This window comes from Malaya genurostris, chromosome 1, assembly GCF_030247185.1.
Source record: "Malaya genurostris strain Urasoe2022 chromosome 1, Malgen_1.1, whole genome shotgun sequence".
In the NCBI taxonomy this organism is placed as follows: Eukaryota; Metazoa; Arthropoda; class Insecta; order Diptera; family Culicidae; genus Malaya; species Malaya genurostris.
The window spans coordinates 107,007,636-107,023,106 of record NC_080570.1 but is presented as its reverse complement, the minus strand read 5'-3'; the positions used below and the strand labels follow the sequence as shown (position 1 = coordinate 107,023,106).

At 39.4% G+C, this 15,471-nt stretch overlaps 1 protein-coding gene across 4 annotated transcripts in view; it reads left to right on the top strand.

Annotated features, from left to right (window-relative positions):
- Positions 1 to 15,471, top strand: part of LOC131425325 (calaxin-like) — a 41,903-nt gene extending 26,432 nt beyond the window's left edge. For 2 of the 4 annotated variants that reach the window (XR_009228977.1, XR_009228976.1), the window contains 4 exons: positions 4,491 to 4,971; positions 5,031 to 5,146; positions 5,205 to 5,390; positions 15,235 to 15,471. Coding sequence is in view for 1 of the 4 variants with exons in the window: in XM_058587134.1 (XP_058443117.1) it covers positions 4,491 to 4,971; positions 5,031 to 5,146; positions 15,235 to 15,253 (616 nt within the window). In the remaining 3 variants the exon portion in view is untranslated. The remainder of the gene's footprint in view (positions 1 to 4,490; positions 4,972 to 5,030; positions 5,147 to 5,204; positions 5,391 to 15,234) is intronic. The other 2 variants (XR_009228978.1, XM_058587134.1) reach the window with 2 other exon arrangements.

The following is a 15,471-nucleotide window of genomic DNA, read 5'->3' as shown; positions in this document are numbered from 1 at the left end:
TCGTTAATGCGGACGAACATGTGAGTGAACTCTCTCTGATGTGTCAGCATTTGTGCTTTTATTTGGTTGATGGTTTTTAGCGTGCTTGGGTTTTGGTAGTACCGATCGTACGCTATGCGAAGTTGAGCGTAAAGTCTTTGATGCTCGTGGTAGAAATCGTCAAATGCCAGCTTAGATACCCATCTGAAAAACGATTTTATTTTCGGTTTAGCGAATTTTAGCCACCATTCCATCCACGATTGAAAGTTCCGACGCTGGCGAGTCCAGTATTGCCACTTAATTCGAAATTCGTTGATATTTTCTGCTGACAAAAGATGTGGACGGAGGGACCAATATCCGCGTCCCGGTTCTCTGCCGAGGTACGGAAGGCATATTCTAACCGTGACGGCTTTGTGGTTCGTAAAAGAACATACGTGGGTGTTTACGTTCCTAAGTTGGTTAAGCAGACTCGAGCTGATGTAAACACGATCGAGCCTTGATGTCGAGTTGTGTGTTACATATGTTGGCTCGGATACTTGTGGATATAGCTTAACCCACGTATCGAGTAGTTGCATCTGTTGAACGGTAGCCTGGAGAGCGGGACTCTTGTTATTACCAGTTGTATCGCATTGCCGAAGGACACAATTAAAATCTCCTGCTAGAATCACGTGCTCGGTCGGATGCCGAAGATAGTAAGCTAGTGTGTTATTGAAAAACGTTTCTCTGTCAGCTCTCATAGCCGAACCCGACGGCGCGTATATATTGCATATAGTTGTGTTATTTATACGCAACGCTATAAGGCGACCATCGAGGCTTTTCTCGACGTTGGAGAATCGAATGTGTTCCTTCAGAGCAATTGCCGTTCCTCTTCTCGCGTGATCTACATTACATATGACGTTATAACCAGACACAGAGAGTTGTTCATTTTCCACCTCTTGTAAAAAAACGAATTCGAGATCTAACGTGCGGATGAAACTCTGGAGGGCGTTTAGTTTGGTTGTATTAGTGATTGTGTTTATGTTGATTGTAGCAATATTATAGCTGCTGTACTCCATTACGAAACCATATTATCTTCTACCGTTTCGTCGTCATCGTCTTGACGTGGTTTTTTACCTGGTGGACGACGGAGAGAGCGGCGGCTGCTAGTAGAGGTTGTTGATCGGTCTGATTCGTTACCATCGGTTTTGAATTCGCCAGTTACTGGTCTGCGTTGCGAGTCTCCAGAACTTATTGGTATTGCCTGCAGGTTCGCGAGCTTGAGGGTATCGTTTCTCGATTTCCCTCGACGACCATGGTCGAGTACCGTTTGTTTTTGGATTTGTTGTGAGTTTGTCGTGTGTGTTTCTGAGTCAGCACGTCTTATCTGAGTTTCCGAGGCTTCTGGGAAAGATAGTATAGGGACCGACGGTTTTTTGAAGGTTTGGTTTTTGGGTGAAAACTGTGGCTATGTTGATTTCGGCTTTGCCGCTTTTTTGGTGACATTTGCATACGACTCGTTAGTCTGTTCTGACTCGAATTTTTGCACAAGGAGTTTTTTGTTCTGGACAAATGATATACCACTGTGTACGAACTCACTACAGTGGCGACAGGTTTGCTGTTGACCATGGTATTGGACCGCTGTACATTCTCCGTCTATAGTGACAAAAGAAGGAATGTTCTTTTTAACAAGCATTTTCGCCACTCGCACTCCTGTCGAGATACCGCCGAAAACGAATTTCTCGTCCCACATTATTTCGTTGACCGAAAGTACGTCACCGTAGTCTCGTAGGAACTCGGTAATTTTTTCATCGGTTACGTCTTCAGAAAGATCGAATAGCTTCACTTCCACTGCTCCATCTTCCATTGTTATCCTTAGTTTGTATATCTTCCCTTCGATCTCGGTCTCATGAATATTATCGTGTTTTTGAACTACGTTTTGTGCTATCGCAAGTTCACTGACCTTAACGAAGGCACATCCCAGACTTCTGCTTGGTTGGATACGCACTACTTGCTCTTTTTGTAGCTCGAGGATCTCGCTCACGAAACTATGAAGCTCCTCGTAGGATGGCTTCCGCGGAAGTTGTGAAAAATCAATGCGGAACGTATTTTCGCGTCGTCTCATTACGCCTCTTTTCACGCCGACTCGATACGATACAAAAGTGTAAAGCTTTTGGCGACTTATCGCCGAAAACAAAATCTCTAGAAAATTATCCGTGCACGACTTCTAAGTTTGGTAAAACGTGTCTACTCTACATGGAAGTTGAGCGCTAACTGACCATTCGATTCAGTTCATCGAGCTGAGCAATGTCTGTGAGTGTGTGTGTGTGTGTGTGTGTGTGTGTGTGTGTGTGTGTGTGTGTGTGTGTGTGTGTGTGTGTGTGTGTGTGTGTGTGTGTGTGTGTGTGTGTGTGTGTGTGTGTGTGTGTGTGTGTGTGTGTGAATGTGTCAAATAATCTCACTAGGTTTTCTCGGAGATGGCTGAACCGATTTTGACAAACTTAGAAAAGGTCTTCTGGTCCCATACGGTATTCCTGAATTTCATCCGGATCCGACTTTCGGTTCTGGAGTTATAGGGTAAAGTGTGTTCAATATTGTACACCGTCACTTAAACCGGCGAAACAAAAAACGTAAAAAATTGTCTAAACTGGACTCAAAACCGTTATTCCCAATCTTATGTCGTTTTTCATTAAAAAACACTGGTGGCGTGGATTGCTCTGGTTTTGCACTTTTGAGCAGAAATGCAACATTCTGACGGTGTTTCATTGCGATTTCTGCTCGAAAGTGCAAAACCAGAGCAATCCACGCCACCAGTGTTTTTCAATGAAAAACGCCATTAGGGTCAATTAAAAAGTCTTATGGTCCTACCAAAATTTACCGCATATTTTCGGATGCAACAAACGTTTAAATCGTAATTTAGGGTGCGTACTAGTAGAGTTTGTATGCCATGCTAGTTGGTGACCGTACGAACCGACTTTGATTATACCGGTTCTCGGGTTCCGGTGCCGGAAGTGCATATGATAGTGAACCCACTTCATTTTCTTAAGGATGACCTACGCAATCAAAGCACTGTTTTATTCCGTATGTTATGCACAAACAATCTCTTGATTTCTGTCGAAAAATTTTGAATAGAATACCACAATATTAAACATGTGAAAGGCTTCATTTAGAGCACCACTAGGTGGATTAAAACAGGTTTTTTTCACTTATTACTAGTGCAAGAGCTCAGTTTAACGCATTGCGTTTTATTTTTGGTTGGAACACGGACTCTTCGCCACCGTATTGCAAACTGCTCGAACCATTTTCAACAGAATGGAAGCTATGGATGGGGGAACGTTTTTCACGTGATTATCGATATCATGTCTTTTCAAGTTGTTGAAGTAGCTTTTCTGAATTGGACGATTACATTGAAATATTCAACTCATAAAAATTTAGATGGTATTGTTCTGCTTTGCTTTTGTAGTTCGATTCACCATACTTTAGTTACATTACCTTCAGGAGTGGAAAGGGTTCAAGTAATGTGTTTCCTTCATGTATCGCGTGACGAAAACGTTGATGCATTATAATGTTAAAACTTGACGAAGGACAACAGTGGGGAACCGCAATGTAGTCGGGAATTATGATTTTGTTTTGAAATGGTGTAACTTTCATAGTTTGATGGTGTTTTCCGTTAGGACTATTAGGCAGACTCAACATTGGTAATGATCACCTTTCACAGGAAAAAATAATAATTTTGAAACCTTTTCCTACAAGCTATGAAATCAAAAATAGTATGATTACAAAGGGCAACTCATAGAAGTTCTTTGTCAATGTTAATAAGTTAAAGTTTATTAAAGTTAATTGATTCAAGGTATTTGGTGTGAAGAAGTTTATTGCACTCTAGGTCAAGATGGCGAAATAGAAATAAACCAAGAAGTTGTAGTCTTTTAAAAACAGGTGGGTTTTTAAAAATTGTTGAATTTTTTTTCTACAATGTTAACCGCATCTTACTTCCTGCTACGGAAATGCAGGGTGAAGCGTGTATAAAATTGCAACTCGTCTTTTAGAGCTATAATGCAAATTTATCCAAATATGACTTAAAACAAATTCAAAAAAATAATGAACTTACTGTTTGAGGAAATAATCTGTCCTTTCTCAACAGTTCTTTTTGTTCGTTAGCCGTAAACATCAAAATCATCTTGATAATTACTAATTAACGAAATTCACACACACGCTGTTCTGAACAAATAGAGAAATATGATTTTCCCAAACAAAACTTTTCCCTATCACTTTTATCTTTCCATTATTATTTCCTTTGAACAGGCGTGTTAAACGATAGTGCGTGCTTGGGAGCAATTTGTCGTACTTTCCGAAAAAATATACACAGGTCGCGATTATGATTTGCTCGAAAAGTCAACGGTTCCGTTCATTACCAGTAGAGACGCTCATGTTTAGAAATATTCAACCAATTAAAAAAACTTTTTTTTCCTTCACCATTATTTTATTTTTCAACTAGATGACTATTTGTTTTCCTATTCAATCCGACATGCTGCCAGGATCGAGGTGGAAGCACTGTGCAAAATATTTCGCAAATTGGTGACCAACGCTAGCCTGAACTCGAAGGCTCTGGCGGCGAACAATGCGGGGGTTATCGCGAAAGCCGGTTCCTCCACTGACGGAATCGACAGGTCAGTTTTTCGCGAACTACTGCACAGCACCTTCGACATTGTGACGGACGAAACTCTGATGGAACGAATTTTCTGCGCTTGGGAGAAAGGTTACGAAGGATTACCGATTCGACTGGAGGGTTGGATATTAGGTTTGTCGACCTTTCTGAAGGGTTCCCAAGCGGAGAAGACCGCGTTTTGCTTCCGAGTGTATGACTTAAACAGTGACGGGTTTATCACAAAGGACGAAATGTTTGCCCTTTTGAGAAACTGTTTGATAAAGCAACCCCAGGACGAAGACCCGGATGAAGGGGTAAGGGATCTTGTCGAGATAGCACTGAGAAAGCTTGATATGGATAAGGATGGAAAGGTGGGATGGTGTCATGCAAAATGTACTCATGCAAATTTAGGCCAATTTTCTTTCGGCAGGTTTCGTTTCAGGATTATCAGGAAGCCATAACGGAAGAGCCTTTATTGCTAGAAGCTTTCGGTCAATGTTTACCATCGGATCGTGCAACAGTATCCTTTCTATCAACGTTGCAAACGTAAGTATACGCAGTTATATTAAAAATATGAAGTCTCATAAAACCATATAATAATTAGTTCCGAACAAACAGGCTGCATTCGTCATAACCTAGCGAAGTAACCTATCATGATTCAATCGTTGGCATCACGAGCAATAAAAAAATAAACTTCCTCAAAACTTCCTCAAACAGTAAACATACGAATTTGGTCTGAGCGTTACTCCTTCAACTGTGCCAATACTTCAGTGGGAAGAACTATCGATAGGTAAATGCAAAACATCAAGAAATTAAAGCGACTTGAAGTGGTTTCAATCCACATGTGCTTTTTCATTGTTTGCTATTTTCGTATGTCGGCTTGCGTGTTGTCCGTCTAATGCATGTAATGCATGAACTATGTCACGGAAATGATGCTAGCAAAGCTGTAAAAAAAGCTGTACTGGAATCAAGTACACATGCGAAGGTCCTTGAAATCGAATTACTCATACCCGTGCTGTGCAGAAGGGATACATGCAATAAGTAATAAATGTTCGAGTTAGTACAAAAAATGTAGGGAGAATCTTGTTGTTGTGTTGAAACGTTAGACTGATTATTGTCAATTTGATCTATGGCAACTTGATAAGATTATTTATTACGTATTTTTGTTTCAATTTGTTGTTTCTACATAGCGAAAAAATATGAATTTTACTGCTGACGTAAATCCACATATTGTTCAATTCATAAGAACGTTTATAACTGAATTTTACAAGCATGATTCAAATATTTGCCGAACATCAAAAATATGTCAGAATATATCTGTTCCATTAACTGTAAAAATCAGTCAATTTTGACGCTCAGAAGACGAAAATTTACACGCTTTTTTCCAGGTCTGTTGGGACGATAGCACTGCTTTGAGGTCAAATTATCAATATCGATATCATGCGTTTCTGCCTTCCTCAAATTGTAAGGTTGTACAATAACTGAAAAAACCAACTTCCATTCTTTGTATGTTTTTCCATTCGATTCAGTTTGTCGCGATCGAAAAATGTTCCCGATTGTACGAAAAATGTGAACGATTTTTTTTGTTGACATACAACCAATTTTTACAAACGTGAAATTAAATGTCAGGTCATCTACCTCCAAGACAACTTTTCACTTCTTCGTTTACAACCTATGAAACTATAATACCTTTCGTTTGAATCGGTCTAGTCGTTTCTGAGAATCTAGAGTTATTTCAGGTTTGAAGTATACGATCACTTTTTTCAGTACTTCCGGAACCAGGAAGGACGATCCAGTATGCTTAAAATCAATGTATTTGGTCATCAACTAATCAGACCTGCCCAATCATAGAATTATTGGTAGTTGAAAATATTTTGCTAGATTTTTTAATGTCATGTATAGGAACACGCTCTTGAAATAGACATTTTTATTCTAATCAACCTGTAATTCCAGAACCGGAAAACTTATCCGGATAAATTCGGTGAGGTTTTATGGGATTGTAAGACCTTTCATTTGAATCGAAACTTGTAAAAATTGGTCGAGCTGTCTCAGAGAAAATCGAGTTTTGAATATTTTGGTTTTCGGTCTGAGAAAATCAAGTGCACTTTTTTCATATTTTTGCACATTTTACTCCGTTAGTCCCGAACCAGACGTTTGTTCTTCATAAATCTTTTTGTTACACGGAAAGACCGAAATCAGCATTTTGGCGAAAAAATTAGTTGATTTTCTGATTTTTGTTAGTTATTTTTTGTGACAACTAAAAAAATCTTACTTTTGCTAATTTAGATTTCTTAATTCTAATTTCCTTAATAACAAAAAAATATTTGGCTATTTTTTTAGTTGAATTCACCAATTGAACGTGCTGTCATTTCTCAGCTAAGGCACACTTCATTGAATTGAATTAGAGAAATAAAACGTTGTTTTCAACCAACATAAATGGTTGAATTGGTTTCTGCAATTTGTAGCTATATGGCTCTCTGTCACCGAAAAAACGTTAACACCGTAATGACTACTAGCCACTAGATGGCACACTACTACCGAAAACAATTTCAGTCGCGGTTATCTTTTCTATATTGACAGGTATAAATATGATGTTGTATTGGAGCAAAGGCATAAACGAAAAATAAATTTATTTTTGAAAATTGTTCTTCTAAATCGCTGTTTTCTTCATTCAACTTCGCGAAATCGACTCACTTACTGAAAACTTCGAGCATTCGGAAAACAAAAGCGGAATACAAGTAGTACCCCGGACTGCGTCGCCCGGAATTTTGAAAGATACGAAAAACATCATTTGACATATACAATTAGAGTGCAACATTCGAAACTCACTTCACTGTTACGCGTAAAAACATTATTACGCACAATCGTCACAAATTCGCACAAATTCCGAATAAATACACTTTCCACTAAGAGTTTACGTCATTTTTACATATCGGTTTAGAAATTTATATATGGATATATCGTAACACATGCGAAAAACATCAAAACAATTTGCAAGCAGTTTCAGTTGTCCGTTTTAGCATTTTAATGGATTGTTTTGCTTTGACAATTCTCATGAGTTTTTGTTAATAAAACCAATTTCATTTTCAGTAATGATGGTGATAGATAAACAGGAACAAATTTTCTGATTTTAATAACAAAATTAGTTGTCAATGAGAATTTTGTGTTGGATTGAAATATTGCTGGTTTTTGTCCAGGATATTCGCCAACTAAACACATTCTCTAAAAATAAGAGTTTTTTCTAGCAAAGTAAATTCTCAGTTTTAACTGATTTCATAGTTATTTTGGAAATTTTGTTGTTAAAATCAACTAATTCAAAAACAGTAATACGAATTAGGCGCAGAGCTAGTTTCGGTCGTTCCGTGAATGCATGCAGCCTAAGACAATTCACAAATAATGGTACTAAATTCGCTGAAGTTTAATAATATGAGAATTTGCAGCGGAACAAAAACAAACACATCCATATTCCATCACTGAAAGTATCGTTGTCTGATACAATTTTATTAGACCTTGCGGATGAGCACCCTTCCAATATCCTGTTATTGTTCGAAGAAAATTTACTCTTTGTTGGAATTTTGTCGTGAATACGACTTACTTTACTATGGGGTGCCTTTTCAAAATTAGCCATATGGAAGAATGGGCAGAACTTAATCGTGAATATCTCGACTTGTATTAACGGTAGCAACATAATTCTTTCAACATTTCATCAAAAATATGATCAGGAATTTAGGATAATATTTTGAACAGCGTGAGATAACCACAAACAACTCAAAAATTAAGTTTTCTCAAACTTTGAGAACAACGCGGAAAATTCTTTACTTTTGCTTGGCTTTTTCGCGCAAGGACGACGATTTTGAGGTAGTCAGGCACATATCTTCAACTGACTGCGTATAAAAGGGGAACCGTGGTCGAAAATCGATCACAACATTCGTCATCTAACACTCGATGTGGATAGACGAATAACCTACTACGACTAATTTCGATTTTGTTTTATTTTTTATTCGCAGTTGTCTACCTACCCAAGCTATGGGTAAAAACCGCCATAGATCCGAGAAGGATCCAAAGGATGCTAAGCGTCTGAAGCCAAGTGATGTACAGGTAAACGACCGTTTGCTGAGTAAAAACCAATATGCTGATCTGCCAGTAGATGTCGAAGAGGAACTGCAGAAGAAGGAAAAAATGCCGCCTTTCTACCTGAAGGGCTTCCCACCAACTCTACGCTCGGATTTCAACACACTGATCAGCAAAGGACTACAGGCAACAATCCGTTTATGTACTGAAGGCTACAAAATAACTGTTCCGGCTTTGAACCACTACAAAGGAGTGGAATGCTATCTGAAGCAGACAAAAGCGGAATACTTCACACACGATATTGCCGCCAACAAACCTATGAAGGTTGTACTTCGAGGACTACCCGACATGATGGAAGCCGAACTAAAGCAGGCACTGTCGGAGGCTGGACTAAAGCCTTTGATGGTATTTAAAATGAAGCGCCATAATACGGACAAAAAGTTTAGAGATCAACTGTACCTGATTCATCTGGAGAAGGGCTCCATCACCATGAGTCAACTGAAAACGATTAAATCGTTATTTCACATAATCATCGAATGGCAAAAGTATAAACCGGTACATCGGGATGTCACACAGTGCACGAACTGTTTGAACTACGGCCATGGAGCGAGGAATTGCCACATGAAAAGTCGGTGCGGGAAATGTGCCGAACCACACAATACCAACGATTGCCTACTAGATGACATCGCTGTAAAATGTGTGAACTGTGATGGCGACCATCCATCTACTAGCAAATCGTGTCCCAAACGTGCTGAGTTCACAAAAATTCGACAACAGGCGTCCCGCAAACAATCAACGCGCAAGAATGTTCCACAGAAGGATGAAGTTAATTTCCCACGGCTCCCACCGAAGAGGGATATTCCGAATTTGCCGCCACTTCCTCGCAGCAATCCAAAGACTTCAGCCGCTGGATCTCAAAAAGAATCTTCCTCAAGAATCCCTCCTGGATGGGGCAATAATCAACCACAAGCAAAGGATGACTCTGGTGATTTATTCTCTGCTGAACAACTGATCGTCATTTTTGAAACAATGACAACAAAACTACGAAACTGCAGAACGCGGTTAGAGCAAATCAACGCGTTAGGCAAATTCATCAACGAATATGCAATATAATGAGTTGGTTATAGTAAATTGGAATGCTTGCTCACTCAGGAGCAAAACTGCTGAATTGTCCGACTTTCTTCAAGAAAAGAATGCCGATATTGCTATTTTAACTGAAACTCATCTTAAACCTGAAATTTCTATTTTTATTTCCAATTACAGGATTCACAGGTTCGACAGGACAACTACCAGAGGAGGGGGAGTTGCCATTGCCGTTAAACGATCCATTCAGCACAGGCTTCTGTCAGCCTTTAAATTGCAACTCATAGAAGCCATCGGAATTGAGATTACAACGACGATGGGACCCATCATCATCATTGCAGCGTACTGCCCCAAACAAACCAATCTTCGAGATGGTACGTGTGCATCATTGAAGCGAGATCTGGCTATGCTCACTCGACGACAAAACAAATTCATCATTGCTGGGGACCTGAACGCACGGCATGAGCTGTGGGGAAACAGAAGACAGAATCGAAACGGATTCGTACTTGCCGAAGATTACGAAGCTGGACAATACAACATCTTCGCTCCGGATCAACCAACGCGACTTTCCAGATCGGGAGTTCATTCCATTTTGGATATATTCATCAGCAACATCGCTATAGACAGCTCTCCGGTTGTCTTCAACGAGCTCTCTTCTGACCACTTTCCAGTAATATTGACGTTGGGATCTTCACCAGAAACAGTGCCTATTCAACCTCGGAGGAACTATTATCGCACCGATTGGGTCCAATTTCAACATATCGCCGACCAACTTATTAATATCGATTTACCACTTGATTCCCCGATGGAAATCGATGCAGCCCTATCTTCCTTCCAGCATTCAATCACAGTCGCTCGTGATAGGACGGTTCCAGTACAACATATGCCGAGTTCCTCTCTTCAAATCGACAGTGTCACCAAGAAACTCATCCGACTTCGGAATATCTACCGGAGGCAGTATCAACGAACTGGCATCCTAGATAGGAAGACTACTTATAACAACTTAACTAGGATAATCCAGGAAAGGATATCTGAGCTTCGCAACAGGAACTTCCAGCAAAAGCTTCGAGAAATTCTCCCACATTCAAAGCCCTTCTGGTCCTTAACGAAGGTGCTTAAGAAAAAACCGAAGCCTATTCCTCCTCTGATGTCACCCCAGGACGCAGCTGAAGGAATACCTTTAATCACACCAGTAGAGAAGGCAAATGCGCTAGGCCAGCAGTTTGTGTGTTCTCACAATTTAGGAGTCAACATTGTTAGTCCATATGAAAGAGCCGTTGCTGATAGCGTAGCTGAGGTTGACCAATCAGACAGCTTAGTTCCTGAGGAAAGTAGAGTCACTGCGAATGAGCTGATGGCTTTTGTGAAAAAATCCAAAAATATGAAGGCCCCCGGTTTCGACAACACATTCAACATTGAGCTGAAACATTTGAGTATTCGCTCATTTGTCTTCTTAGCTAAACTTTTTAACAGGTGCTGGGAGCTTGGTTACTTCCCTTCAATGTGGAAGTCAGCTAAAGTTATCCCAGTTTTGAAACCGGGGAAAGATCCTTCCTTTTCCAAGAGCTATCGGCCCATCAGCTTACTCTCTGCCCTATCCAAGCTGTTTGAAAAGTCAATACAAAGGCGAATTCTTGCTTTTGCAGATGAACAGGATATATTTCTGGAAGAACAGTTTGGGTTCCGGAAAGGAAGATCCACCATCCACCAGCTCACAAGGGTTAACAACGTCATCAAGCAAAACAAATCAGTGTCCAAAACGACTGCCATGGCAATATTGGATATTGAAAAGGCATTCGATAATGTGTGGCACGATGGACTGGTGTTCAAACTGCATCGGTATAATTTTCCCATGTATCTTAGTAAAATTATCAAAAATTATCTTGCAGATAGAGCATTCCAGGTTTCTCTGAATAATGCACTTTCAGAAAGATTTACTATTCCTGCTGGTGTACCCCAGGGAAGTATCCTAGGTCCCATTCTATACAACATTTTCACATCAGACATCCCACCTCTTCCAGGTGGTGGTGTTCTGTCACAATCTGCTGATGATACTGCCATTACAAAGGTCGTGTCATTAATGCTCTGAAAAATAAACTACAGACAGGTCTGGACGCTTTAACGGAATATTTTACAAGCTGGAAAATTGTGATCAATGCAGCAAAAACTCAGGTCATCTTGTTTCCACATTCAAGATCTCCAAAACTTGTTCCATCAGACGAATGCAGAATACGATTCGGTGATGAGGTCATTCAATGGTCCGATGAAGTTATCTATCTAGGACTCACCTTTGACAGACATCTGATATTCAGGTCACATGTTGACAAAATCGTTCAAAAATGTAGCATACTCATCAGGTCTCTGTATCCGCTGATTTGTAGAACATCTAAACTATGCCTGAAGAATCAGATGGCTGTCTATAAACAAATCATCTACCCCGCAATTGAATACGCAGTCCCTGTTTGGCGGGGTTGTGCATGAACACACAAACTTAGGCTTCAACGCATTCAAAGTAAGATCTTAAAGATGATTCTAAATCTACCCCCTTGGACAAGGACTAGTGAAGTACATGAGATTGCCTCACTGGATATACTAGAACAAAAATTCGAACAATTCTGCACGAAATTTGAAGAGAGGTGCTCAATCTCTGAAATACAAATAATTCAAAATTTGTACGTATTAGGTTAGGGATAGTTATAAGTAGGTAGACATTTTATAAATAATTAAAATAAATATTATGATTAAACATTAGTATGTAAAACAAGAGTAACTAAAACACCTAATATTAATAACGAATCGTATGAACAACAAAGATGAAAGGCCAAAGGGTCAAAACACTTGTACTGTAAAATGTTGATGTAATACACAAAAATAAGATTAATAAACAGATATTTATGCAAAACAAAAAAAAAAAATGCGAAAATCGATCATTTCTTCTTGTGCGTTGGATGAAAGCGGACGTCATGGGACCAGCAGCTTCGGAGAGTGCACCTTCTGCGTGGTACCAAACCTCAAACGCTCAGGTCGTGCTCTCATTTGGACTTCAGCCGTCAGGTGGAGCAGTCGTAAATGAAAGCAGACCTTTTGCGTGGTATAAAGCCTCAAACGCTTAGGTCGTGCTTTCATTTGGACTTCAGTCGTCAGGTGGAGCAGTTGGCAATGCTTTTATATGGACTTCAGCCGTCAGGTGGAGCAGTCGTCAATGAAAGCAGACCTTTTGCGTGGTATAAAGCCTCAAACGCTTAGGTCGTGTTTTCATTTGGACTTCAATCGTCAGGTGGAGCAGTCGGCAATGCTTTTATATGGACTTCAGTCGTCAGGTGGAGCAGTTGGCAATGCTTTTATATGGACTTCAGCCGTCAGGTGGAGCAGTCGTCAATGAAAGCAGACCTTTCGCGTGGTATAAAACCTCAAACACTTAGGTCGTACTTTCATTTGGACTTCAATCGTCAGGTGGAGCAGTCGGCAATGCTTTTAAATGGACTTCGATCGTCAGGTGGAGCAGTTGGCAATGAAAGAAGACGTAGTATAAAGTTGCGTAGTATAAAGCCTCAAATTCCTTCAAATTCTAGTAGTGAAAATGGGAAATCTTGCACAATGAACACAATCGATCAACTAATTGATATTCGGAAGTATAAAGAAAAAGTGTCAGTTTTATTCGTATTCACGACATCCAGTTATGTCTCTGACATTACACACCTGTACTTTTTTTTGTTATCAGATACCTAATGTGTCCTCCCCACGTACATTAGGGATCAAACCACACCCCAAGGTTGCATCATTCATAAGTTTAATTTTGGTAAACGCAAAATTGAGCTATTACTACTACGGTTTATCTAAACCAAAAGTGGTCTCCTGGCGTTTCACAGCATAATATAAGCACCATTTCATCACGATCTTGCTACGAAGAGCTGTAATCGATGTGGTGATGAAAAGTGAACGATCGTAGTAAATTATCTATAGTTGTTTATTGTAGTATATGCAATCAGATGAAACTGCTACAGAACTTTAAAGAAAAAAATCATTTGCGCATACAACCAATGCCAATGGAGATTTCATATAAAAGTTATCAACCGAAATTTTGTTGGAGCAAAATTTTACATTCAAAATTACCTCCACTCCTATCACGTTTCAAGACGGTTGCCTGCGTTGACAATGCATAGACAATGCTACCACAAATGATATAATAAGTAGTAAGTATCACTGTCTGCTCCATTATAAACAACCATTTGTCGATAGTATGTGAGTTTAAACGAGCTGAAGTTAGTGAGCGCGCCCGGCCAGACGATTGAGGTAGTTATACCGGAAACCGTGATTAAATTCCACCAACTTTTTTGAACACCGTAATTCAAAATTGTGTGCCCAGCACTATTTGGAGGTACTTCGTCAAAATGAACTGGATTTTTTGCATCAATTTGCGACTATGGATGAAACCTGGATCCATCATAACATTCTGCAGTCAACGCGGTAGTCATCCGAGTGAATTGCAGTAGGTGAGCAAAGTCCAGAGTGGCAAAAAACATAAATATAAGCCGATAAGGTAATGACCTCAGTGGGTTGCTCATGTAGTTTAGAGCATCGACTATCTTAAGCAAAGTGATACTATCAATAGTGAACGATACATTGTCTAATTGATGCATTTGAAGAACGAAATCGGCGAGACACGACTCCAAATGAAGAAGAAAAAGGGCTCTTTCACAAAAACAATGCATTGTGTCACACGTCGGCGAAATTGTATGAATTTAGCTTCAAATTGCTGGCGAACCCACCATATTCACCGGATGTGGCTCCCAGCGACTACTATCTATTTGCAGGCTTCAAAGCAATGCTCCAAAAAAGAAAATTCTACTCCAACGAGGAAGTCATCGCTGAAACAAAAGCTTATTTCGAGAAAAAAAATCGTTTAATAAGAATGATATTGTCTACGGCTATTTGTATGTAAAACAAGCACTGGTGACTAAGTTCTTGAACAAAGTTAAGTCCCGCAACTTGTTCATCCACGTGTAATGAGAAAGCCAAACTCGTTTTGTCTAACTCTGCGAAGTAGTTCTCTTTTAGGAATGAGTTTCTTGAAATACTTCTAGCAGAAAATGATATTGATTCAGAGCTGCTGTACATTTATGGTGTTACTTTACATTGTTATGTAACTATTATTCTACTCAGTAGTTTGTCTGATTCATAAATTTCGAACATGACAGTATGGATTTCGAAACGAGCACAACAACTAATTACTAACAAAGACAATTCCCGATATACCAATAGTATTAAAATTTTCGTAATTGAAATACATACATCTTAGACAAAAAAAGAAAAACACAAATCGTAAGCTGCTTCATCCGCACCGATCAACTTTGACTATACTCTCAATATTGATGTTTGCGTACTTACTGTTTATTGTACAATTTATTTGAAATTAATGTATATTTTTTCTATTCTCTTTATTTTCTGCTTAACGTCCGTCACTTCCATAACACCGACAGTCAAGAGGAATCTTCTTAATCTTGAACCCAACCCATCATCATTGAAACTGAAGAACTCATCTGAGAATGACCAGCTTGGAGCTTGAGAACAGTACCGAAAAAGTTTTAGCAACGCGAAGGATGCATGGATGCAATGCAGTATGTGATAGGATTCTATGGAAATGGTATTTTCAACTAATGAGTGTAATTTTTGTGAAACTAGCAAAACTGAACTTGAAATAAATATTATAAAAGCAA